General features: G+C 39.7%; 1 protein-coding gene across 9 annotated transcripts in view; it reads right to left on the bottom strand.

Annotated features, from left to right (window-relative positions):
- MYLK3 (myosin light chain kinase 3) overlaps window positions 1-27,468 on the bottom strand; it is a 63,930-nt gene that overhangs the window by 9,272 nt on the left and 27,190 nt on the right. For 7 of the 9 annotated variants that reach the window (XM_052797154.1, XM_052797149.1, XM_052797153.1 and 4 more), the window contains 7 exons: window positions 10,739-10,829; window positions 8,997-9,435; window positions 5,485-6,056; window positions 3,631-3,736; window positions 2,408-2,501; window positions 1,979-2,088; window positions 561-702 (listed from right to left, as the gene is read on the bottom strand). In XM_052797154.1, the coding sequence (XP_052653114.1) occupies window positions 561-702; window positions 1,979-2,088; window positions 2,408-2,501; window positions 3,631-3,736; window positions 5,485-6,056; window positions 8,997-9,435; window positions 10,739-10,829 (1,554 nt within the window). Of the gene's footprint in view, window positions 1-560; window positions 703-1,978; window positions 2,089-2,407; window positions 2,502-3,630; window positions 3,737-5,484; window positions 6,057-8,996; window positions 9,436-10,738; window positions 10,830-14,293; window positions 14,966-26,794; window positions 27,229-27,468 lie in introns of those variants that run through there. The other 2 variants (XM_052797148.1, XM_052797147.1) reach the window with 2 other exon arrangements.

Below are 27,468 nucleotides of genomic sequence, written 5' to 3' on the forward strand. Positions count from 1 at the left end.
CCAACCAGATCTAATATCATTTGTGTAAGGCACTGTATAAACAAGCAGAAAAAAAAAATCAGTTGGTATTTCTGTTCAAAAAGATCGGTTATTAAGGGGCCATTAGGAAACATTGTCATTTTACTGCAGTTCAGTTCCAGGCAGTAAAAAGCACAAACAATAGGCAGATGATTGAAGAGGTATTTGAAAACAGTTACAAGGGGTAGGGGGAAATGGAGGGAAGACTGCAGGCATTTCTAGCCAAAGAGGGTTTTGGGTGTTTTTTTCATTGATGACAAAAGGGAATTGTTTAATTCCACACAGAATGAAAAGCTTCTGATCTGAGAAAGACAAAAAAACCCAGAATCCTGTTCATTTCACTATTCTAAGCAAGCTACCAAATAGACATTGAAAAAAAGGTAATGAATCTCTAGAGCTCCATTCATTGTGGCTACTGAATTAAGTAAGTCTATTCCTTTATGACATAAGTCCATGAAATAAGAAATGACTCTTGTAATTAGCGACTCTATGGTAGTCCAAACCATAGCATTGCTAAAGAGCAGAGAGCACGTACTACTGACCTTCAGATCTAAATGGAGAATATAATGCTGGTGCAAGTAGTGGACTCCTTCACAAATCTGTTTGGTAAATAGGATCGCATCCAACTCAGTTAGATTGTAGTTTTCATCTGTGATCCGGTCAAATAATTCACCACCATCAAGACTAAAATTTTGACATAGAAAAGTGTTAAAACCCCTAAAATTCCTTATTATCTCAATTTATTTCCAAGTTGGCAACTTAGGCTCTCTAATTTACCAAGGGTCCTAACAACATGTCCAATATAAAGTGTATCAGTAGTCTCAGTGACTTCAGGAGACTTATTTCTGAGTGTAAAATTAAGTATCAATCTAAATTAAAAAATGGAAAAGTTGTCACTAACATTGGGGGTGGGGGAGATATGTCAAACCCAACCCCACACAACCTGGCGATCTGATGGGGACCTGAAGAACCTACAGAGAGTACCAAAGTATCTATTATTTGCTCATCTTATTAGTCTACAGAAAATAAGTCTGCAACCTATAAAATTTACTAAATGAAACTTCTCAAACTGAAAGCTATTTAAATGAGCTGACAATTGAACTTAATTCTGCACAAAAATTAAGAGAAAATGACATCAGACATATAGCTCTGAAAAGGTTCTGCAAGGTAAAAACTTCAGGTATTAATTTCAATATACACATTTTAAATGTCTTATATTTATATTTGCTATTTAATTTTGTATTCTTTTTTCTTCATGTCATTAACAATTAGTTCTGTAGCAGAAACTCAGTTTTTTAGGTTATAAAACTTCAGGTTTTTGTAAAGCAAGATGCCACTACACAGAAAAGGCAGCAGGTATACATCATGAAATCTCCCTCTTGTGAATTCCATGTTAGATATAGATCAAAATTCTTATTTAGCTTCAAATGGGGAGGCATTTTTATTAATCCCAAAATTATTCAAAGGAGGCAGACCATGCACTAATCACCTTCCTACCTTCTCCACGTCTTTTCTAATGCTACTAAAAACACCTCACTCCTCCTCTTGTCTGGGTCTTTCACCTTCACCCTCTCCCTAGTACAAGCTTTTATTTACCCATGACACTTATGTAATTTGGTAGCTAGGAACAATGATGGAGCCTGTAAGTGAAACTTAAATGAAAACTGAACCATAGTGAAGTTCTGTTCATTAACAATCTTGTAATTTGTTTCATACTCTTGAAGATAGCTGCCTTTCTTATAATTTGTTTAAACTGTAATCTTGCCAAATATATAATTTTTAACCTGAAGAAATTACCTTTAAAGCATTTTTTTTTTCCTTGTGAAAGTGAAATCAACTCACTCCCAGGCTGGGAAACCATTCAAGTCTTCTTTAGACCTCAGAATTATCATTCCCTATTTCCTTTAGTGACCCGAGAAAACCCAAACATCTGACAATTCCTGAGATCATTTAAACTTACTATTCCATAATCAAAGTGATATTATTTTTGGCTTCGAAAGCATCATAAAGCTGGATCAGATTCACGTGATTTAATTGGTTCATGACATTAATCTCATTTTGTACTTCCTCCTGAAAAAATAACAAGTTAACAAAAAATGAGCAAAAAACACTTCTTAAATTCCAATACATTCAAATACAATTATTTGTAAAACCCAGTAACAGCTATACAACAGGTCTCATGTGGACAGCAGGTTTAATCACAAACACGGGAGATGACAGTCATATAAAGTCCAAGCTGCTACTTACTAAGACAGATTTTACAGTATTTGATACTACCCAACGACAAGATACTGCCTCTTATGGGCTGATTCAGGGACGTGGTGTTAAGGTGCTTGTGACAAGGCCAGGTTTAGTGTGCGCTCACTTGGGTTCACAGCAACATAGTTACCCTCTCTTTTGCTCCTTTCACTTTTATGATTTTGGCTGCCAGGCTGAGACCAGTTGATATTTCCATGCACTTGTGAACTTGCCCAAAACGCCCCCTGTAGATACCAAGGAAAAGATGAGAAACCGGCTTAACACAGCTCACCACAGGAACTTTTCATACAACTATTCTTATCGTTGATTAAAAATAGCGCAGTACAAAGTGAACAGAATCAGGTGGCCAGCAGCATGAATCTCCTCTTTCTCTCAGCTTATGAAGGATTAGTTTTATCTTTCCAGCCAGTTGTTCAACGCTTACATTAAAATATTATGCCCCCTTTGTATTACTACATTTCACTGCGGTATGATGACCTGATGATATTCTTTTTCAGTTCTGTAACTGTACCCGTTTGCTGTCCTTCAGTGATGCGTTAGTGGGTATATTAACAAGGATATTTCTGTCCTGATCTCATAACTTTTTACATGACTAAAAGACCAGTAACTGTAGCCACGCCACATACTGCATTTCTTGCATGTTGTAAATTCTCCCCCGTGTCACCCAGATACGTTAATGCCCCTTGGGATGATTTCTAAACACCATCTTCTCTGCTATTGCATCATATTGCTTATACTTATTAAGCCATATTTGTACTTGGATCAACCTGTAAATCAAACCTTCCTGTCAGATAAGTAAGGATACAAGAATACAAAGGCTGAAGCAGCTGCAGACTTCCTATGAGTGAAAACTAAACATAAGGTCAAAATAGTTATAACTTCTCCCTTAGTTTTTTTTAACATGCAGTTCAGCACAGAAAAAAGATTTTGGAAGCTGCCTGACCTAATGGGCTTTGCTGACTTCAAATGCTCTGAATCTGTCTGCCTGAAGGTTACAGGTTTTTCTCATGACACCAGCTGTGGCCAGGATTATTATAACAAATGCAAAAAACAGTCATCTAAGACCACTGTCAGGCATCTGAAAATGGAACTGGGGCAGAAACCAGTCATCTAAGGGACACCCACACCCCCCCCAAAATCAACAGAAGGTTGATAGAAGGAACCCAGCAACGATGGTAGCCCAAAAGGTCTCAAGGATGAACCTGCTCACTATGGCTGCAGAGAGCTTGCATGTGCCTCACCCACACACACTTGGGGCTGTCTGAAGAAGATAGCTCTAGCTCTCCAACTAACTGCGTTTCTCCATGCCTTGGCTACCAACAGCACTACAGCATTAGGGACAGGGATACTTACCCCCCCAGTACTTCGTGACGACACACCGAGTAGCACATTGTCACCTCTGTTTGCTTGACACTCACTATGCGATGTTCGAAAGGAGCCGGAGGAGAAGGGCTGTCATCTAAAGAGGAGACAGGCTGGTCATTGAGGTGTTTCTGCACACATCACTGCACTCAGTGCAGTGCACACCTCCCTCACACCAATGATTTCAATCCACAGGACACGCGCATCACCTTGTGTTTGCTAAGTGTAATGAGAAGTCTCAACTGCCTTCCGTGCTCTCAGTACCAACAGCTCCACAAAACCATACTCTTGTGCTCCCCCCACCTTGGGCATCACTGTTCCTGAAGGGATGAGCCCAGTTTCTCAGACAGGCATTACTGACGCCACCCTCAGTGCTTCTGTGGCCATGGGGTTCTACAGGAGAGACACTGGGGGCCGACACAAACGCCTGGACAAGCCAGCCTCCGACTGCTGCCAATAAGCTGCTAAAGCAAACACTCAAAATAGAACTTTATACTAAAGTGCATTGCCCTCTCTCCCATCTTTTCGCTTTGCTTCATGTTCCTCTACCACACCATCAATTTTTCTTCTACTGGAATTCAGACAAGCACTAAAGGATCTGGATAACATTAAGCATGTGATTCTGTCTCTATTTTCAAGAGTGGCATGCAAGTAAAATAACCATTGCATTTGCAGTTAGCCGTAAGAAGGGAGGTGCTGAAAATATCCAAAATCTCTGTTATCTCAAGTGAGGGACTTTTACTGCTAACACCCTTTTACAGATGAGGAATAAAGGCCCAGAACTGAGAATAGAATCCCACCTCCTGAATCTCAACCCTGTTTTTTCAAACACAGTAAACCCACTGGACACCTTTAGAAGATCAACATCTTAGTTCACCCATTAACAGAAGAGGTCACCTGAAAAAAAATATCTGGAAGTTTGAAAAAATTACACTTGATCTTCTTTTAATCATTATATGGCAGCTGGAAGGACCAGCACAAATACCCAGCACTGATAAATGATGACAATTATTGGTAAAATCAGGAAGTTTCTCCTAGCAGCAAGATTTTTGCAGACAATGTCCAAGTTAAAGCTGCAGATATTAACATTATAACTATGAAGTTTCATCAGTTTGTGGGAAGCTAAATCAGTCAACCATGATACACTTAATGGCCAAGTTTTCCTAGGATAAAACTTCCGTAAACCCACTTTTGGTGTCCCCCATTCAAAGCAATTTTACAATTAATCTCTAGATATCTTGGGCTGCAATTTAACATGTATTCAACTCATCTCTAGCCACCACTGAGAAAGCCAGATCCAGGTCAGGACATCTACCCATGTATGTGCATTCTGGGACATACACATACTTACGCTGCCAGGAAAGAGTACTCCCTGAAACAATGCAATCAAGTGTTCACACAGTAACTGAGGAGAGATCTATGGCCAATAACACAAAAAAGACCACAGCAAGATACTACTGCAATATTTTACTGCTCTCTGGATCTCCATAGCTGCTAAAGCATACCTGGATTTTCAAACTCTATGTTAAGGAATAAATGCTTAATCTAAAGAAAATAGACTTTTTCAAAATTACTCATACTTCTGATCATACACATACTTCACCTAATTTTATTTTAAAGGAACTTTTTTCCCAAAACACACTTTAAAAGGAAAATCACTATTGAAAGAATTTGTACAAATGGTAATTCATTTGTTATTTACATAGTCAAAGATACGTGGCAAAATGCTTTTCAACTGCAGGACACAGGTGGTCTACTGAGCACTGGTCCAGCTACTATTGTATATATAACACGAGTAGCACAAAATCCTCAACATAAAAGTTTGAGTAACTGCAAGCAACTTACCGATGATCATTTCATCCTGTGTGGGAAGCTCTTTGCTAGCTTCCAATGACATAGGCTTCTCTGGTGCCATTCCTGTACACTGATGAGCATCACTTTCACTTCCCCCTGAAGATGCAGACTCAGATTCTCTCCTCTCAGAGTTGCTATGTGTTGGGGATTCTTCTGCTTTTGCTGTTTCTTGATGGATTTTCACTTCTACCCCCACATCTTTTGTAGGCTCCTTCACAGACGTATTCTGTGAGGTTATGGGCTTGCATTTTAATTCTGATTTCTCTTCAGCCTTTTTACCTGGTTTGAGCTTGCTCAGTAATGGCTGTTGCTTCCCTGTTTGAGGCGCAAGTTCATTTTGCTTATTGTCTCCTTTCACTTCTTGATTTGGCTCAGTGCTGATGTTCTTAGGACTCTGTTGAAGTTTTAATTTGTCAGGTAGCTGTTTGACTCCTTCCACTTCTGCTAGTGTGGAGGATGGGGATTTTACTTTGGGACTTTTACCTCTGTGATCATTTAAGTTTCCTTCCTTGGTCTTCTCCACCTTTTCTTTCATTTCAGTCATATGTACATTGATGGATATCCTGCAGAGCAAACAGTTGACATTTTGTGCGGATGACTAGCCTTGCTTTTGTAACTTGGGGGGGGTGGGGTGTAAGGCAAAAAACTATAAGCTTCCAAACCCACAGATTTCTACAGTATTAAAGAAATCTAACCATATCAATCCTCTTAGGAAATACTCACAACACTAAGGGAAGAGCATCAAAAAGCATGCTGATGCTTTTTCCATGTCCTCATCTGTGTATATGCCTGCCTTCTGCTGAACACAAAAAGTCTCACACTGCAAAGTGTTAATCCCACATTTGAAAGCTTACCCACTTATTGCAACTATTACAGTTGGTCCAATAAAATACCACTCATCTGGGCAGAGAAGGGGTAGTGATTGCCTTCACAAATTACAGGCTAATTATCTAAATGGCTGGCTGCTCATACAGCTCTACAAATCCAAAGGTTTCCATCCATCCCAGTCCTCTTCCAGCTGGCTGACTTGCACACTCAAACATCTGTGTTTGTGTCTTCTGATGGGATAGCACTCTTTCCACAGCTTTCTGTTAAAAATGTAACTTTCATAAACTCTCTCACACCATCAATACTATTTTCCTTGGCATTCTAGCTACTGGAAAAGTTTAATAATTTTTTTTCTTCTTGTGTTGCCTAAAAAGAATACAGGTTAAAACCAATTCTCTATGTTCCTAAAAACCAAAGACATTCATGTGATAATTTTTGAGTCAACTGTTACTGCTCCAACTGTCATGAGCACGCAGCCTGATTTCAGTGAGACTGAACTGACACTTGTGAAGTTGTAAAGTAGATTTTATACAACACCAAGTAAAGAAAATTTCTGATGTCTAGAAAAGAACGTACCTCATTTTCACAAAAGTTATTGCCTCTTTCAGTGGAGCAACTTTATTACAAGAGATGTTATAAAAGAAAATGTTTCTGCTTTTGCATAACTAGAGTCTGAAGTTTCTCATTTTCAGCACCTTTAACACCCTTGCATCGTGCTATGAATCTAAAGCTGCACCAGAGTGAGCTACCAGAGCAGCTGAACTCAGCTCTGAGCAAACACTTCCACTGCTATCTAGACAAGCCTGAACTCGGCAGGACTCTTGGGCATTTCTCCAAGCAGGGGAACACTATGTTCTTTTGATGCCTCTGCGTGGGCTTATGGACTTCATTAAAAGTTGCATTCATTTTACAGAGGCAATTACCACCCTCACGTGACTTCACACACAAAAGCATAATAGGTACCCTGTGCAGGAAGGCTGCAGCTTCCCCTGGGGTTTACTCGAGGTTCTGCCTTCCAGTTGTCTGTTGGCCTCCCTCCTCCCCAAACCAAAGCCTTTGGTGCTCAGACACCTGCCCTGTCCAAACCAACCAGCTGCTTCAGAAGCTGCTGCCTATCCCCAAGTTCACGGCCTGGCACATCATGATCAGCCAGCACTGACTTCCAAGGGGTAACAGCAACTGTTCCTCCACAGCTTCACAAACACCTTGAGCCATCCCCCGCCTGACAGGCAGAGCCTCCAAGGCAGCGCTCCAGCAGGCAGCTGGGATGGACCCGCTCCAGCTGTTGAAGCACAGTGCCTACGGCTCACCGGCCAGAGCCTAAAACCCGCAGGGAAAAGACATGGAGGTCCCTCTCTTCTTGGTGTTATTACAGCAACCAGTTTGGAGGTAACAACGTCTATAAACTGTACACAAAGTTGTTCCTGAATGTTTGAAAAAAAGGCCACAGTAGTGAAAGCTTCTACTTTCTCCTGACACATCTTGACACTCGGCCTCTTAGGAGAAAAATATCCCAGTGTGCCAGTCTTTGCAATGAGCCCTTTCCCTCATTAAGCCTATGTGCTGACATCAGGACAGCTTTCATTCATTTTGCTAATTTATTCTTCATTCACTTATTTTTATTTTAGAGAGTCCCATAATCCCAGTAGAGGATTGCACAGGATTACCCATTGCACAGGAAGATTTAAGTGTCCACCCTATATTCACAAGTACTGCTACGAACCAGAAGTCTTCAAATTAGCGTACACATAGTGTCATGTTCTTGTCCACGTTTCAGACACTGATTTGTACGTATGAACAACGAGGAAATTCCACACACAAACTAACATATATATGTATATCTATGTGTGTGTGTATGTGTATGTATGTATGAGTGTGTCTATCACCAATACATACATACACATATATAAACAACTTTATATCCACCAGCTCAGACAGAGAAAGCATAGCAGTTAAAATTTGCCACAGAATTTCCATCTGTTGGAGTTTGGTTGGTTGGGGTTTTTTGGTTGTGGGTTTTTGGGGTTTTTTTTGGTGTGGGGGTATTTTTTAATTTAAATAAATGGAATTAAAATCAAATCCTAAATAAATAATTCAAAAGGAAATGGATTATAAAAGACATATTACAAAACACTTATATGAGTAAAGATTAGGCTAATAGAGATTAATAAATAAGCAATCTGGTCATATCTTTAGGTGACCAAAGCATTAAAAAAAACCCCACAAAAACACCAAGGACAGCAAATGAAACAAGTTGTTTGTTTTTGTCATATATGAGTAAATATCTCAAATTCCTTTCATCCTCACAGTTATAGAAACAGAAAAGTTGGACAGGAGTGAGTGGTTTATAAATGCCCAACTACTTGAGCTATACTAGGGCGGTCACCTTTCTACCTCTAATACACAGAAGCCCCGATCATATAAAAAATCTCCCATACATCTAGCCCTCTGACTCCTTGGCTTCATAGAAACTTACAGAGGGCCCCTGCTGCTTTGAGTTTTTTGCCTTAACCATTTGTAAGGTCTTGCCACTCCTATCCTAGCATGGCTTTTTTTCCCCTGGATCATACCTCAGCAAGAGCTGCCTCCTTTAATGACCTGGCTTTCCTTTTTTTTCCCTTCTAACACATGAAATGGTTTCAGATCACACAGAAAGCTACCAGCAAGGCCATTACCTGGTATGTTTCACTTCACACCCTGTGTCAGATATAGCCTGGGATGTGGAAGGCACAGCTTCCCGGGATGCCGCACTTGACGATGGAGGTTTGTTTTCATTCTTTCTGAGTTTCTGATGAACAAGCTGTCTGTGGCACTTATCTAGGCGTGGGGCTCTGTCCATATCGTATGCTTTAGCAGGAACATTTTGGTTGCCTACATGATCTTGATTTACGAAGGGAAGACCATTGTGTTGATTCAAAGCTTTGACACCAACGTCCTTTTGCTGTTGACAGCTCTTAGAGCTGTGTGTTTTGCCAGCACCTTCTACTAGTTGCTGCTGCGCTGTCCTCTCTTTAACTTGGGGTTTGGAGTCAGCTTTGTGGGCTACCGCACTAGAAGCGTTCACCTTCTCACACGCTCCCTTGTTTTCATCCAGCTTTTTCCCACTTTTTGTCTCTGAATAAAATAAACCATTAATAAACTATCCTTGACAAAAGCGACAGCAAAACAGAGAGGGAATAAAGTAACCCACCATTCAGAATAACCTACGCAGTTCTGTACATCTGAAAAGGTAGCAAGAAACCTCCCAAAAGGTATAAAATCCTTACACAAGCAGGCTTGAGACAGCCCTTATTAATGCTCATGGCTTAATCAGAAGTTTAACTGCTCTGCTAGCTTTCCAGCAGCGTTACAGGTTGAACTTGGATTTCCATAAAGCAAACAAAAAAACTGCAAGGCTCAAGCTCACGGCGTATAAAATCTGAAGTCACTCTCTAGGCAAATGTAACGGGTAGTTCAGGCACTGCAGACCCATCCGGGACCCTCCTGAACCTGATACACCCTCTGCCTGATTAAAGGGGCAGAGATGCACTGAGCAAGACACCAAGGGACAATGGGCTTGAGACAGTGCCTTTTGCATTTTCCACAAAAGGACAACAAGGTTCTTCAGTACCTTCCCATGACAATGGTTGTGAATATTAACAGTGGAAATTTCTAGGGTAGCTTCTTTCAGGATTCAGCATGCACAGGTCACTAGCATTCAAGGTTAGTTCACAACCCCGTGTAGCTTTTGAGTCAGAATTACAACCGTCTGCCTTATTTTTGTCACTTCCTAAATGATGAAGCTAAAAAGAGGGTCGCCCATAATTTAAAGGATTCACTGACAATTTGTGAAGACAGCAGCATGACAGGGCCTGCTCAACGTCACGTTCACCCCTGTTGCAACTCCACAGGCATTAATAATGGATGCAACAGGGCAATGCCCTGACAGATGCATCCTAAATAGGAATCTAGCCCTGACATAGCAATGAAACTTGCCGATCAAAAAAAGATATTCCTAATGTCAACATGTCCCTTTGTCAGAGAGGGGGAGGAGGGAGGGCTGGTTCAGATGTATTAAGGGAAAAGAATTTATTAGGTTCGCTATATTGCCACTACCTTCGTGGTATCTCTGAACAAGTATTGCTCTCTTAATTCAACTCACTGTAATTCCAAAGCAAAAAAAAAAAAAAATGTGCAGCCAAACAAAGATGCTGCTTTTAGTTTCTTGATCTTCTAGCATTTTGCGGGGCTTGACCTGGGGGACAGATCATCTTGTGGAGGAGGCGAGAACAACTCTATTTTCCCAGTACTGGTGGACAAAGTCACTTGGTTACATTTGAGTAATTCAGGTAGCGGGAAATAGCAGGCTATTAATTTCCAGTTTGTCTGCTGCACATTCTAGCGTCAAAGCTTGTAGGATGCCTGGAGTGATACGTACCTTCCAGAGGCTTCTTGTTTTCAGTTTGGGTTCCTCTGTTACTAAGCACATGCTTAGGTTTTGCACCACTCTCCTCAGGCTTATCTTTGGCCTAAAAATGACAGGGGAACACAAAAATAACAGTTATGGCCAAGAGTGTTTATTTCCACTAGGTTCCTCCAACTACATAGGTATTCAGACTCTGTAAAATGGATGCTAACACCTCTGATCTTCTGAATTTTTAGTTACTTCTGTGTTTAGTCCCTTATTCCAATCTCTCCCTGCTTTTGCAGACAGACATACTTCTAAAACAAGATGACACAGAATAATACATTAGCTCACTGCTTTCCAAAATTTTGAATGTCAGAGATTTTGCCTCCTGACATTTAATCTTATTGATTAAAAACCATGACATGTGAAACATAATAGGGAGATTAGAAAAAGAAATTATACTGTATTTCTGTGGCTTTTTGGCTGGTGACTGAAAGATAAGCAATGTCTCTGAAGATAGTGTTAATATATTTGTCTCACAGCATCCAAAGATTCATGATTTGAGCTATGATAAAGGTGATACCAAAAAAGAGCCTCTATTTTTATGGTAACTCTTGTGTATGTATTTGACATAACAGGTGTCACCTTTGGCATGGTTAACAACAGACTTACTGTCTTTTAGAAGCAGATTTTTATTTTTAAGCAAATTTCTTCCTCCAATTAAGAAAGCACAGAGGAGGGATATTTTGTAATAGCACCACTAAACACTTCACACAGCAACGCATTTTAAATCAAATTAAAACTAAATAACTAAAATTTAGCAAAAAGCATTACACAAAAATAGGAAAAGGCATAATGTATTTCTTGGTTGGTATATAGTTAAAATCTAGTGATGAGCAGCCTCCTATCCTTATTTGTACAGGCAAACAAAGCAACGCTTAAAATATTTCTACAGATAATTCTGATTACAAATTGCTGCAAATCAGCCCCTTCATCTGTTAAGTAAAAGCGGTTAAGGATTTCATGCTCCAACCATACAGATTCCACAAGAGCCCCTCCATCTCCCCCTTCCCAAAAAATAAAACACCCAAAGAGTAAAAGTAGTAAAAAAATCATTACCATTTTTATTACAGCTCTAAGCAAACCTGCAACAACGACCAGGGGGAACATTATTCTTGTGAAATCCTACGTGCCAAGAAAGCCCTGGATAAGTGACAGCTTAATGCTGGTGGGTTTTTCCGTCTGTTTTTTAAGTAAGAAGTTAGAGGTTTGGGATCCTATGAAGCTCAATTCGTAGTCTTTTATTAATTTAACTCCAATCCTGCAGAACTTCTGTAAGTAATCCCATTGCATCCCTGGAATGCTGTCATACCATCAACAAACAGCTTCAGCCAGAAATGAAAACATGACCTCCCCACTCCCATCCCCATACTGAGTAACCTTGTGCTAAGCCAGCTCCATGATAAGCAGCACACTGTTACAAAACAGCAAAGGTTGGAAAACAGAAACAAGCAGGTAGCAAATTCTTTTTGTGTGCAACCCCTGTGCAACTGTGGAGCTCTTTGGACATGTCTATACTGCTATCACAAAACAGGCTGCAAAAACTAGACCAAAGTTAGCCCGTGGCTCAGCACAAGTTAATTTGTTTTTAAATTCACCCGTGCTTTGCTTCACGTTACCCCAGCTAGGTCACATACATACGCTACCTCACTAATTCAAGCCTAGTTCAAATATCACTCAGCAGCCTGTGATCAAAGTATAGACATATCTTAAGGTCTTATAACTGACCTTATGCTCCAATTTCAAAAACTGTTCATGACCAGAAACAAAAAAGGAGAACAATGACGGTCATATTGCAAAACTGGAGCTGGCCATAAAACTCTCTGCTTGCCCAATGCACATTGCCTGTTCTGCAACGGAGGCAGAACTTAAGAGCCTGGGACACAGATCTCCAACCCCATCCTAGCCCAGCAGGTCAGTTCACCTCTCAGTCTCTATCTGCCTATCCATACAACCTGGATGAAGTTCTGACCTCCTTCAATCTCCTCTTTTGCAAACACCAACGAGGAGGCAGTGCATAGTGGCTAGTTGACAACTAATCCCGACAGTATGCTAGAAGTCCACGTGAAACATTTCTCCAGTATCCCTCACATCACCTTCCTTTATTTACATCCCTCCTTACTGCTCTTTTCACTTCGAAACTGACCATCTGGAAACAAAACAAGTTTATCATCTTTAAACTCATCTTCACCTGGCCATTGGCATACTGTGCAGTTCAAGGTGTAAATCCTGCAAAGGACTGTATCTGTCTCCAGGCATTTTGCAGTGACTGCAGGCAGTAACATGTTAACAATGCAGCTTTAACCAAAACATATCAAACTCTTCCATTTCTCCAAAAATTTGTAGAACTGAAATTGGAACCACAAGCAAGTACAAGCTTCATCTCTATCCAGAATTATGACTGATAACTAATGTATGATTTATCTTCTCAACACTAATGGAAACTTTATAAATTCTTCTGTCTCCTAACAGTCGAGCTCACCTGTCAGCCTCTGGCACTTAAAAAGGGAGACCAGGGGAGCACTCAGGAAGCCTGAAAAGGTATGCTAGCACCTAGCATTGCCCTATTCTTGTAAAAGTTTAGGTGTACCTATACATTTTACAGTTTCGGTGAAAAATATTTGGATTAAGATACAAATGGACATTTGCACTTCAGCTAAGTTCTCCTTACTGTAATCACACCTCTACATACAAGGTATTCTTGGAATGAACAAAACCTATTCCAACTCTCGCAGTTTTCTCCCCATTCTTCCCCACTACGGGATACAGGCCATAGCGAAAATTCAAAACTCCCATTAGCTGAAACTAATTCCAGCTGCCTGTAACTTTTAAAAACAAGGTTAATCAATTCCAAAACACCATATCAACTACATACCAGTCTTGCCTGTTCCTTCCTCAGTGTTCTCAATAATTAAGAAATGCTTAGGAATTGATGCCTAGGAACTTGCAAACACAAGACCTATTTGATTTGAGGAGTGAACAATGTCAATGGAATTGATAAAGTCACAGTTTCATCATAAAAAAGTAGCTAAAGACAACTTAGATGTCTTAGGACATACAAATCCGCTCAGTAGTATGACCATAAGTCAGCACAGGTTTTAGTAACTGATGTTGTGTTCAGAATTCATGATCAATCAAGAAAATAGAAGCTTCTTCCAACAAAAAAATGCCTCCAGTATGTTACTCATTTTTCACTGGGGCCTCAGTTCAGTCACTAATTTGAATGACATTGCTGATCTTCGAACACTGGTAGAAGCTGAATTTGTCTTTACAGTAGCAACCTACTCCTCATACTTGTTACAGGATTGCCTGGCACACTTTGGGAACCTCAGACATAAGCCTGTAAGGCAGAGACCAAGGCTCAAAACATGCCTTAAGAGCCTTGCAATTCAAAGGTCACAGCAGTAACCTGTTACAGCAATACTGAAAGGAAAACCTGAATTATATGTTATGCAAAAATTGGCAGGAGAGCCTAAAGCCCTGCTACATCATAAAAAAAAATATGAATAGCAAAACAAAACCAACCTCAACAAGGATTTCCAGCAGACTCCCCTTCTTCCAGGGCACAACGCCTTTGAGAATAAAATCCACTACTTTAGAATTTTTTAATACTTCTCCCACAAATGTAATAACTTTATCCAGTGTATCAACTCTTTTCTCAATCTTTGCCAGCCTCTCCTTATGCTTCGAGGCATCTAGCTGAGCAGCTTTCATCAATTTCAACACTTCTGAGCATATGCTCTGGATATCAGTCTGGTGAGTACTGTCCGATACCTTTAGGCCTTTTTTCATTGCATCTGTCTCATCAGGAGCTGCTCGGGATACTGTTAGCTTGTTAATGCCTTTTTCTACATCATCAATGCCTTTGTTAACTCGCTGCAGTTTGCCTGTCAGATCTTCCTGGAAATGCAACAGTTTGTCCATCTTTTCATTCAAGATATTCAGTTTTTTGTCCATCATACTTAAATTATTCACTTTTGTAGGCTGTAACTTTGTCAGGGCATTTCCCTCTGCAAGGTCCAAGTTACCCGCAGACATTGTGTCCAGACAGCAGGATGTCAGATAGATTAGGTTAGCTTTTCATTAATCGTAAATTAGAAAATGACAGTCGGGAAGTTCATCTTTAGCTATTCCTATACCAGACAACCTCACTTATTGGAGTCGCTAGACCATATCATGAGATAGCTGCTGCACAAAAGATTTATTTCTGTGTTATCTATTTCTTACTGCATGCTTTCAATGATGGAGGTAATTTGGCACCAGACTATATTTTCTTGGCCTCCTTGACGTCACAAAACCATTTAAAATTCTTTCTCGAGTGGCTGTTGATAGGCAAGCATCTTAACAATTGCCAATGGCTGAGCAGACCTCTGGAGGGAGAAGGATTGTTTTTATGAGCAGTTTTAGTTCCCTGATTATGAAAAGAACTTGCTAGAGCATTTCTCTTCATTAAATAGGAAAAATACAAAAGTAAATTCGGTGGCCTTGTGCTAAAGCTTGGAAGAATTCAGCTTTGTAGCATGGATGCAGAGCACTCAGCATAGACACAGGGTGTGCTCTTTAGGTTGGCTGGCACTTGAATTTAAAAATAGAGTACAATGACAAGGATCTGAAATACGTATCTAGCACCAGCATGTCTTTGTCAAGTGAAACTTCTAAAATTAAATCTTTCTCCCAGGCTATGAAAGTGAACCGAGTGAATTAAAAAAACCAAAAAAATCTTCATGAAGGGACAGCAGAATTAGTCCAACTATTAGCAATAAAATTATTAAACCATAAACCTTACTTAAAGGATTTGTTACTGACTTGCTTTCACTTCTGAATCACAGCATGTCTACTACAAAAATTACAGTCAGTCACTAGAAAACAGACAGTCATTTTGTATTTGCACAGCCCCCACTGCACAGTTCTGAACACTTTAGAAACATTAACGAATGTATCCTTACAACACAGAATGAGAGTCAGTCCTCTTCCACAGAGGATGAACTGTGGCATCAAGAGATAAAGCAGTTTATCCCATGCCAGACATGACATTGTGTCAAACTGCATCTAGCTCTCCCAGGTCCCTTTTCACTGCTATACATCTGTAGAGCAGGGAGGAGAAAGCAATGGGGAAATCCTGATGCTGCTGAAGTCCTGGTGCGACACAACAATGGAACCATGTCAAAGCCATGGGCTTTGGAATACTGAGCATCCCTTTGCCTCCAATCCTTTCCTCATTTTTTGGAAGGGGCTTATGGGAAGAAAGTGTAATTCTTAAAGTGAATTTGCTGTATGAAATAGGATGTTCTAAAAATTAAAATCCTTCCTCTACACACTGCAGAGTAGTAGCAGCATTAAAATTACCCTCTAGAGAAGATGTTAAGTCCTTGCCACTTCTGTAAGACAAGGTTTTTACCTTTAAAAAAAAAAATTTCGTTACATCTACTAAGGCCACCAAATAATTATAGCCAACCTGGTGGTTCTGTGACATTTAGAGGCCAATAACTGGCTTTACAAAAGATACCAAAAGCTTTAAGACTTGGACTGTTCATCACCTTCAAGGGAGAGTTTGAATACCAAGCAATGACTTTAGAAGAAAACTTGGCTTGTGAAAGCTGACGGGAGTCGGTATTTCATGCCATCTCACTTCTCCAGATCAAAAAAGTATTTTAGTCACTGGGATTTTCACAGTGGTCTGGGATATTATGGCATAAGTTTTATGATATCCCATATATTCTTATTTCAATAATCAAGCATACAACACAGTAAAATATACAGCTCTATCTTGAAAGTATAGGACATTGGCAATAAAAGCTTTGCAACTCTACTACTGCATGTAAAGAATCAGAGTTTTCAGCCAAATGCCTATAAGTAATTAATTCTTTCAAGCCTACAAACATGCTTGATGACAAATAATCTAAACAGCCATTTTTTTTTACTAAATCAAGAGTACCAGCTGAATGTTGTCCTCTTAGGGACAAAAAGAAAAAGGTAGAGTCATGAGATTGTTATGATTGCTATACTTAAAGTCAGACAACTTGCAGCAAATATTTCAATATGGAAACCTAGCCATAGAAACTCATCCGCAGTTGCGTACTTAGAACTTAGGTTGCCACCACCAGTGTGCTATTACAGGCACAGCATGCACAGTCATGAAACAATGCAAGTACAATAAAAGTGCACAACTGGCCTCTGTGTATGTGTTTGTGGGCAAATGGGAGTCTTTTGAAATCTTGAACCACCTTCTTAGTTATTTAACAATTGAGAGCAAAAAGCATTAACACTGCCCCATTGTTATTTACCAGTGTTACTATTCATATAACTCTGATTATTTAATCATCCTCACATACAATGGATTCTAATAGTAAATGCTGTGTAAAACAAAAAAGAGGACTTGAAAAAAAAACAACAAAACAAAACAAAAAACGAAATCAAGGGCCACAAACCATCTCTTCTCCTCCGGATTCAGCCACATACACTGTGTATTCCAGCAATATGGAACAGATTTCACCACCTAATACCTACTCACACAGTGCACTGTGAGATGTGTAAGATAATGCACTAAGGACAATTCTTGCTACGTGCAGCAAATATTCCTTGCTAGTGTTGTCTGAGGTACATACAGGGAAGACACAGCCAAAACTGCCTCCTACTCAGATACAGCTGTTAGACTTATAACACTACTTAGATTGTACTGTGCATCCCTAAGCAACTGCAAAATTACAGGTGGGATGAAGGGCAGAGAAGAAGGAAGCCTCATTTGGCCCATAGTGTGAAGTTTTAAACACCTGTCACAAAGTTAAGGTCAGCTTTTCTTTTTTCTTTTAATTGCATCTTCCTTTCTCTCCCCTTTTGAACTGCTGGCAAACACACAAAAAGAAAAAATGGCTCCAACAGATCTAACTGACTGTTTTTCTTCAGGATGATAATAAGCTCAAATACTGGCAAACCCCCTTTTATTCCTTTTGCTTTGAATTACAATAGAAAGCAATTTTTGTTCAGAACATTGATTTAATGCCCAATGTTTGCATCTTCCTTGAGCAGCCTGAAGAGAGCGTTCAGTTCCATTGACAGCCTCAAGCCTTTCAATACTTACCAAAAAAATAAGAGAAAAATCCTAAATTGCCTAACTCCATATTACAGATCATAGTATACCCATCCTTAGACATCACAAGAAAGTACAGTTATTGTAACAAATGCAATAGCCTATTAAACTCACTTTTTGTTTGTGAGGAGCTATTGCTTATAATGACATTTTGCACTTACATACTGCAACGCATGTTGCTTCATCTTCAATACCCCCCAAATAACATCTGAAGAACTTGAAGTGTTGTATGAGCAACAAATACCAGTGAATCTTGCAGGACCTCTGTAGATTGCAGAGCTATACTCAGACAACCCATGTTGTCATTGGCAAAACAAACTGATGATCCACAAGACTCCATCTTAGTCTGGATGTAACCTGAATAAAGTTTCTGATGATAATTGGTGTCCTGTGGATTTCTGCTTGTTTCTTCCAGGTTACAAAAAAATGAGCACTGCGAGATGGAGTGTGTAGGCAACTGCCTCTATTCCATTAAGAGCTGAACTGAAATGAACTTCTCAGATACCTTTAAAATATCTCCAAGGTATCAAGTATCTCAGGAGTGCCAAAGAAAAAGAACACAAACGCTGGAGAATCACAACTACGAGTGACCTTGAACTGATGATGCCAAAGAGACTTCTATTCTCAAGGGGGAAATGAGAGCTTATTCCTCTTTGGCTTCAACCCCACGCACACTCTCCCAGTTGTGAAAGAGAGATGTCAAAAACCAAGAGAAAAATTCACATTTAACACAAAGAATCTATGATATGGCAATTCAGTTATGATACCTCCTTGCTAGCTCTGACCCAAAGAAAGGAAAAAATACAAAGATGGGGTGAATAGAAAAGTAAAAAAAAAAAAAAAAAAATCTACAGCATGTATTAAAATGACAGCAGAGGCTTATATCTGAAACAAGAAATGTCACAGAGGTTAAAACCAGCTGCTCAAACAGATCACCTCATTAGATTATTGCGTTGCTTCCAACAACACAGTAAAACCAGAGATGGCTGAAAATACGTAGGTAAATGAAAAAATAGCCTTTTATACGGCCTAAACAAAGCCAAAGCTTAATAGAGAACTTGGGCGCTTTGGGAGAAGTTTGCAGTGGTTGCAAGGCAACAGAGTTCTAAGGGGATGAAGAACTCAACGTGGTAAAACATCAGGAGCTTACAAAAAAAAAAAAACCAAACAGCAGATAAGCTCAAAACAATCTGGCTACATCTGCTAAACACTACCCAGGCAAAAAATACCAATAAACATCTTTTACATATTTAGAAACCACCTGTCAACTTTTCCAAGTTACACTGAAAATCTACATCTAGTTGCTGCAGCTCATTAACATACACTTCTTAGTTTTTCCTCCAGCAAATGAAAGGGTAACTAAACTTTTTTAGGGTACCGAAACTTTTGAAAAATTAAGCCCTACACCAGCAAGTAATTTCTCATGAACAGCATGTTTCCTAGACACATGAAAGGTAATAAATCATGTCCACAGTGCAATGGTGCAGCCACAGATCAATTCTCATGACAAATGGCAAGCACTGAAATGGGCATTGGCTCTAATTTAGAGGAATAACTTCCAAGGGCAAGATATGCCATACAGTCTGGATAAGTCTGTCTAGTCCAATAGTTGGGTTTCCTGCTGAGATCAGACTGTACTAGGACCTGACCCACACCTGCTTTAGAAGGCCAAGAACCTGACATTTAACACATCACTCACGTCAGCTGTTGGTTGAAATCCACCTGCACAGTAAAAGGGTCTATAAAGCACTATCAGTCTCCCTAAGTGACACTGGCATGATACATTTCAATATTGCCTAGCTCACAACAGTACAACATAACTGTAGTACCAGATCAACTAAATCTTAACAATAACCATACAAACTTTTTTTTCCTTTTTCTATATATTTAGTGACAGAAAACTGTTAACACAGTAGGTTATGAAACACTCTCTTGCAAGTCCTGACTTCTTCCCCCCCTTCTATTATTCTTTTTCAAACAACCGAATCTAAGGATAATGCTCCCAGGCGGCGGCACAGCTAAGGATAGGTTAATGAATCTGAGATCATGTGTAGTATTGTAATGCATCTCTGTCAAGCAGCTGACAGCAGATAGCTGAACAGATCAATTATGACATTCCATTTACATCAAAGTGATGAGATTTCTAGATAACACTGTTTACCCTTGGCCCACATGGCTTAACAAGAACCTTTAAGTCCTTCCTCCAGGTTACTTTGCCTCTCAGGAGGCCAAGAGAGCACCTGTTGCCCATCCACATTCACTTACTTGACCCTAGAGCTTCTTCTCACTACCAAGTCTCACTACCACAGAAACTACATTAAGAATTTGTCTCATTACTTTTAATTTTCACTCTTTCAAACTTTTTTTTTTTTTTTTTAAATCCAAGCATCTACTAAACTATTTTACCACTCTTCTGGTCCCAGTTGGTAATCAGTAATGTTTCCCTGGTGTGATGGTAAGGATTCACCTTCCCACTCCTCCACACCCTCCAACAAAGAGCTCTCCTCTGGAAACTGAACAGAAAAGTCATGTTGCTCATTCTGCTTTCCCTGAATTTCAGTGATTTTTTTTTTTTAATCTAATGCAGTCAGTTCCTCGTAAAGCCTGCTGATTTTAACAGTCAGCCACAAAAGCTACCCTTAGATTCAAGAAGCCTCTCATTTACAAGACTCCTTCTCACTACTACTAGGAGCTCATTAGAGAACCCTAAGCCACCTTTTACACCTGCCAAAAGCTCTTGTGTCTAAGGCAGTTTGCTCAGGTACAAGTAATTTTAAGTCAGTAGGCATCCACCATAATATAGAAGAGTAGCCTTGGCTGTGCAGTAATGCCAACAGGAATAAAATCAGCAAAAGCAAATTCTTGTCACTGAAGTGATGTGATAGGCCTCTGAGTATAAATATATAGGGAACAGATCTGTTGCATAAGAAAGGGTTATTTCTAGACAGTCAACTTTTCAGAAAAAAAACCTTACATAATCCAGACTTTGCTCCAAAACACATTGAAAACAGCACAATTGTTCTTGCTGACTTGAAATTTGACTGGCTTCAAATCAAATCCCTCAGAAAAGTCTCTGCTTTGCCAGCAACACACTTTTGTTTGAGAAGACAAAAATCACCAAATTGCACTGTGCTTTGTGTTGTCTTCTGTTCCCTTCCTACTTCAGAAGATCTTTTCAGCTTCAAGTTTGAAAAATTACCACAAAAAATACGCACACAGAGCTGTACTGACTTCCTAATTTATAACCATCATTTCCAACTTCACCCTTCTCAATACCACCACTGACAACTGCTGTAAGAATAAATTCGACTTTTTTCTTTGCTCCTCCACTTATATTTGCGAAGTTAAAAGGCAATAATACTGTTCCCCCAGCTACCCTTCTGCCTTTCACAGTTACTGACTGAAGTATGATTACCTCAAGCACAGTTTTACATTGCATTGATTTAAGTGTTTGAAAGGTAAAACACACAAGCACCTCAAATCCTGTCAGATTGCACTGGAATTAAGTGAACAAAGCGTCCATGGACAATCACACAAGGGGCAGCCTCCAGCCACTCACAAACCATTTGACTGGACTTGAGCATGCCTTGGCTACTGACACACACTCTTGGAAACTTTTCCCAAGTAATTGCAAAAGCAGTTAGTGCCATCATTTCAGGCCTTGTGCAAACTGGAGTCTCAGTTATTGATTTTTTTTTTTTCTCTCCCTCACATTTCCATCTGACAGTTGCCATTGTGGTACAACAAACACCAAGTACTGTGCTCAGTGTTCCTTGCTAATAACGGTCTTTACAGGAACCTAACAATGGAGTGATTTTTTATTTTAAGTAAGAATACTCCTTGACATTACTATTCCCCACCAATAACCAGAACACCATATTAAGGAAGTTCTAGATCAAGTAAATAGTCCTCTGTCCTATAAGGAAGTCTGTTATGTGCATATTCACCTGCTGATTTAGATGTCTGACATTTTGCTTTGACATCATTCACAAACACAGGAATCATGTCATCAGTTCAGGCTTAGTCTCAACACAAACTCTGCTCTGAAAAGGATTCAGAGTAAAAGAGTTTGTGTACAAAAGCTGGTGGTTTTGCAAACTCTTCTCAGTAATCAAATACTCACAGAGAAGCCACTTGCACTCCTTTAGGTGAATGTTTAAACATCTTGCAAAAAACACAGAAAATGCTGCATCCATTTCAAATGTGCAAAAGATCTCCAGCTAAGTTTATAATGGTTTTCATCAAGTTGGAAGAAAGATACAGGAAACAAACAAAAGAATGTCATCTACAAAAAAGCTTGTCTAAAAGAAAATTATACTGCATGTCAGTGGAATTGCAGAAAGCAGCCAACAACAGGCGTCAAGCTTTCCAGAGCAAGGAATGAGAAGGCAATTTTTTAAGTTTATCTCTCTGAAGCAGATAGTTTAAGAACAGTTGTGTATGAATTAGAAGCCTTGAGTTAGGGCCCCAGTGGTATGACTAAGCACAGTGATCCATTTTTCCATCTGAAGTTGGTATCTCAGTACAAATATCTAGTAAAAACAGAAATCCAGAGCACATTTGGTGCAGCCATTTCCACTCCCAGAACAGCAAGTACCCCTAGTGCTTCTCTGCATGGCTTCTACCAGAACCCAGGAAGTTTTGCTTCCCTTACTACCTTAACAGCCAACAGACTCCAGAGTATTAATTTTAAGAAACCACATAGAAGGTTCTCTGCACTCATAAGAAGCTCCCGAATTAAAACTACTAAACCACCAATTTTGCAATTTGCTATTAGATCAGTGACAAATTAATCTCCAGATGCACGCAGAGACAGCTGTAGTGTAAACCCAGATACACCGATTATCAGTGGTAGACTAAAAAACCAGCACCAAGTCCTGGCACCATAAAGCAAAAATCACTCAGAGGAAAGCAAGCAAATAACACTGTTGATAAAAGAACCAGGATATAAATGGTTTGGATTTCACATTAGTTGATATCAGGAGTATTTGTCACTGAAGGGTAGTAGGGCAGTGCCAGTCACACATCTAGTTACAGTACATCAAGATCTTCTCAGTGTGAGAGATTAGGTAAGTAGTTAAAATGCTGGGCCGGATGCTGGAAAAGACTGCAGTAATATTCTGCAGAGAGGTGAGCAAGTTACGCCTGGCAAGAGTCTCTGCATACAGTCCATGAAAAAGGTGAAATACAGAGCTCCCTGGCTCTTGTTCAGCCACAAAAGGAGGGACAGGAAAATTCTGCAAAAGTTTCTCTAAACTGAATCTAGTGAAGAGTTGATCTTATGAAATTCTGCATTGACCCTAACTCAGTGAAAAGTGCACTGAAACAAGCATAATGCCCCACAGCAATGACCAGAAGCTTTCTACCTGGCTTACCAAGACAAACGGATCACTGACAGCCGTGGTAGGAACAGCCTCCCAGAGCGGGATGACCCAGTCAGCCATTTGATAACTTGTGCCAATGTTTTCTGGCCCTAAGATTGATAATTCTGTATAAAGCAAATCCCAAAACAAGAAGGTCAATCAATCATCAAATTTGTAGCAAACTATTTTCTTTCATAGCAAGAAGGGTCAAGGAAGATGCAATTCAAGCTGTGCCAATTCCTAAAGAGGTGCTGGGAATTAACCAGGACCCTGAAGCCTAAGCTCCCCACACTGGGCTTCTGGGGGACTTCAGTTGAAACTGGGAACAGGAACCCACCAAGAAAATATCCAGAACAGAACTATTTATAGAAAAAGGACATTTCTTTTTAATTCTACCCAGCCCCATACAATACTAGTGAGCATGCAATGACAGTGCTGGAAAGAATCAGGTCTCTGAAAAGAATCTTTCAGGACAGTACATACCTGAAGTCAGAGGCATGCGTAAATAAGTTGGATGAGCCAGAAAGCACATGTACTCTCAAGCCTGAACACCAAAACAAGGACACAAATGAGAGAGCGAAAGGTGAGCCACAAATATAGAAGACAACAACAGCAGGAGGACCTGCTAGCTCCAGCTATCTCAATTCAGCCATGACAGAAGGTGAAAACAAACCTGTTTTGTAATGTCACAGACTATATATAGTTTACTACTCTTGTTTCCGGGATATGAACTGTCTAAAAGGATACTCAACAGAATATATTTAGACTGCAAACCACTATACACTGGTGCAAAACTTAAATTGGAGCATATGACATCTTTCTCTTGAGTTCCCACAAAGCCTGGGAAGACAGCATTAACAACTGAGATGCTCAGAAATTTTCCAACCATGTATTTTTCTAAAAATCCCAATCCTTCAAAATGGCTTACTACTTCCATTGATTATTTTTTTTTCTTCCCCTAGTCTGTCTGCCTTTCTGCTAGCTCTCTGTAGCAGTCTGCACATAGCCTGCCAAGAGTCTGGACCCAAGGATGGTAGTTTAGACCTCTGTAGTATGCAGACTGCCCCAGAGCCTGGAATCCCAGATCCACTCTGCTGTGTAGGAGAGTGACTCCCCAGGTAAACAGGAGCTAAACTGCAGGTGTCCAGGCCTGGCCTCCATCAGGCCTATCCCAGCAGCTCTGTAATCCAAGCATCAAATAACTACACAAAACGCGATAGAACTGTTCAAAGAGAGATTAAAACAAAGGTAATTGTTTTGCAGTGCAAGACAGTCAAAAATGAATACACAAAGGTCAAGATGTGAACCAAGAGTACCTGAAGAGTTCCAAATAACCCTACAAAGGACTCCCAGAACTAAGTCTGAGTAGCAAAATCAGCAAGATGTTACCCCCAAAAATGTGAGTGGAATGCACACTCCCTACCACAAACAAGAAGAGAGGAGAATCAATATTAGCTTATGTGAAGGACTAGGTGACTTCAGATATTTCATTAAGTGGCTATATCTGAAAATAAGAGTTGGCTCCAGCAAGTCAGCAGAAGAAAGAGAGCAGCACCACCAAGGTTAAAAGGGTTGATGCAGCTGAACATCAAAGCTGTTCAGCTAATGGGAAGGAAAATACTGGAGGAAGTATAGGCAACTCAGTCTTCAGGCACATGTTAGAACACTCCTATCACTGCCTCTCCTCACAAAGAGTCCAATTAATTCCAGAAACACAAAATGCCTCATTTTAGTGCTTGAGCATGAACTACACCCTCCACTGTACATCTGAGCAATAACGCAGATTTCCAAGCAATCTGTAAACGCACTTAGGCCACTGTTTACAGAGCTGTCTAGTGTTATGAGTCCTTCTGTAACACCAGGATCAGCTGAGCCAACCACTTACTTGAGTGCAAGCAGGCAGATCATCAAGTACTATGCCAGAAAGAGACTACAGTCAACAAATATGCAAACAACAGGTTCCACACTGCAACCACGGAAATCAGAAGCGTACATATGCTCATCGGCTCCTGCTGGACCAGGCTCAAACCTAGCTTATAGGCTGTCATCCTACATGGGAAAAGAGAGCTCTCACTAGGGTTAATATTAAGCTTACAGATTAGAACAGTTCTCATCAACTATAGTAAGAACTGCACGCATGCTCCAAGACACTATTTAACCTTATATGCTTCTCTGCTCATCATATCCTCCAAAAGCATCCTTCCCTTTATAATGTTCCATGAATTCGAGTGCTAGCTTTGTGAACAAAACAAAGAATGATTTTCCAAGAGATAAGCATGAGTTTGGTAAATTGGCCGGAGTGATTTAATCCAAAGCAAGACATCCAAAACAAAGTTATTTTTGATTCTTAGCTCACTGAGGACTAGGAAAACCAGTAAATCAAACTAAATCCAAGATAACTTTTACCTGTGGACCTTAATGTGTTTTCAGAAGAGAAGTACCATTATCACTAGCTTTACACAAAGGGAAACTGAAGCAATGAATACGAAAGAGTTGCTCAGTCACCCAACAGATCAATTGGAGAGAAACAAGATATTCTGAATCTCATTATAGCTTTCATATTTTATAGCCTTCATATTATTGCAAAATACTAACACTGATCTGCACAGAGCCAAGCCACAGAATGCCATGTAGACAGATAACTGCATTAATGACTTTTTTCCCTTAAGACATGACTAGTCCAAAAAACCCTGGATCATTTGCTTTGATGGTTCTAAAGCCATCTTCCATAGTCCTTCCTGAAATATCTTTCATTTGCACTCCTCTGGCAACAAGCAAAAGAAAATTCCTTGTGTTTGAGGCTGCTTAATATCTTTCTTTAACAAAAAGCTGAACATAAACAATTTAAACACATCATTATCTGTTCAGCATGAAGAACAGTTGAGCACTATATTCAAATTAATAGACCAAAATTTTTTTCTGCTATGTTGCCATAAATAGACAATAAATCATGTGGCCACAGTGGTATGAAACATATCTAGTCTTCTGAGCCATGCTCTTTCTTATGTAATAAATAACCAAAAAAAAAAAATCATATTGTACTTTTGGCTATATTAAATCCACTACATGACATTACATTAGGTGAATTTAAAGCTTTGGAACAATATCCAACTTGTTGAAATTAGTAGAAATTTTGTCCTTTTCTTCAACTGGGCCAGAATTTAATTTATTCCTGTTGATTTAGTTCATTTACTCCATTGGCTCTTTAAAGAACAAAGATGATTACAAACATAAACTCTTTAAGAAAGCCCATTAGAGCTATTATGGAACACATGAGGAAATCCTTTCTTCAAAATTTTGAAAGAGACATTCTCATTTAAAATGCAACTCCTACAACTTCTTTTTTTTTTTTATTTACTTAAACTTTATTATATGTACATGGCATTCTTTTTAAAGTTGCCTAAGTCCATCTTCTGCTGGATGGTAATGGTCTTTTCAGCAAGCCAAAAGTAGATGAATGGAAACAAACTGAAGAAAACAGAAATAGTGTTTCCCTAAACTCCCTACCACTGTAGCAACTGAAACTTAACTCCACAGACAGCTTTAAAACACAGTGTGGTTTGATGAATAGCTTACAATGGTAGAAAAGCAGATCCCTATTCTCTCTTCCACCAGTGACATCTCTATGTCTCTATCCTCTTGCAGGGTTTGTGGTCTGTCGATCGGTGGTTAAGCTTTCAGAGACAGACTCTCTTTCACTTTGTTTCCTCAGAGCCTTGCACAATGGGGTTCTGATCTCACAACTTTTAAGTACTACCACAGAGCACACATCTGAGGTATTGAGTGTCCACCGCTCAAGCTGATTGCACTGCTTTTACCACAGGTTGAATGGGCTCATGCAGAATTTGGCTCCTCGTTATATCACCTGAGTGTGAGCCTGCCCAACAGATTCATTGTCTTAAAACTCTCAGACATATGACAACTAAAGCAAAAAGCTGTAACAACCAACCTCCACATAATTTGAATGGCAGTCTGGCATCCTATACTACAAATATACCACTCAGAATAAAAGTTTTAACGTGCCAAGGCTGTCATGAAAATTAAATTTATTTACAAAGGCAAAGCCTGCACTCATCATTTCAGAAACACCTCCTTGACATCGGCAGGTGTTTTGCAAGCCAACAAACTGCACAACCTGGCCAAGAAAGTCAAACACACATAGCACTTTACAAAAGGCACAGAAACCAATACTGCACCATCGAGAAAGTTTTTACTTTCAAACTAGGCTCACAATAGAACACTAAGGAATC

This window comes from Harpia harpyja, chromosome 9 (assembly GCF_026419915.1).
Source record: "Harpia harpyja isolate bHarHar1 chromosome 9, bHarHar1 primary haplotype, whole genome shotgun sequence".
Classification (NCBI taxonomy): Eukaryota; Metazoa; Chordata; class Aves; order Accipitriformes; family Accipitridae; genus Harpia; species Harpia harpyja.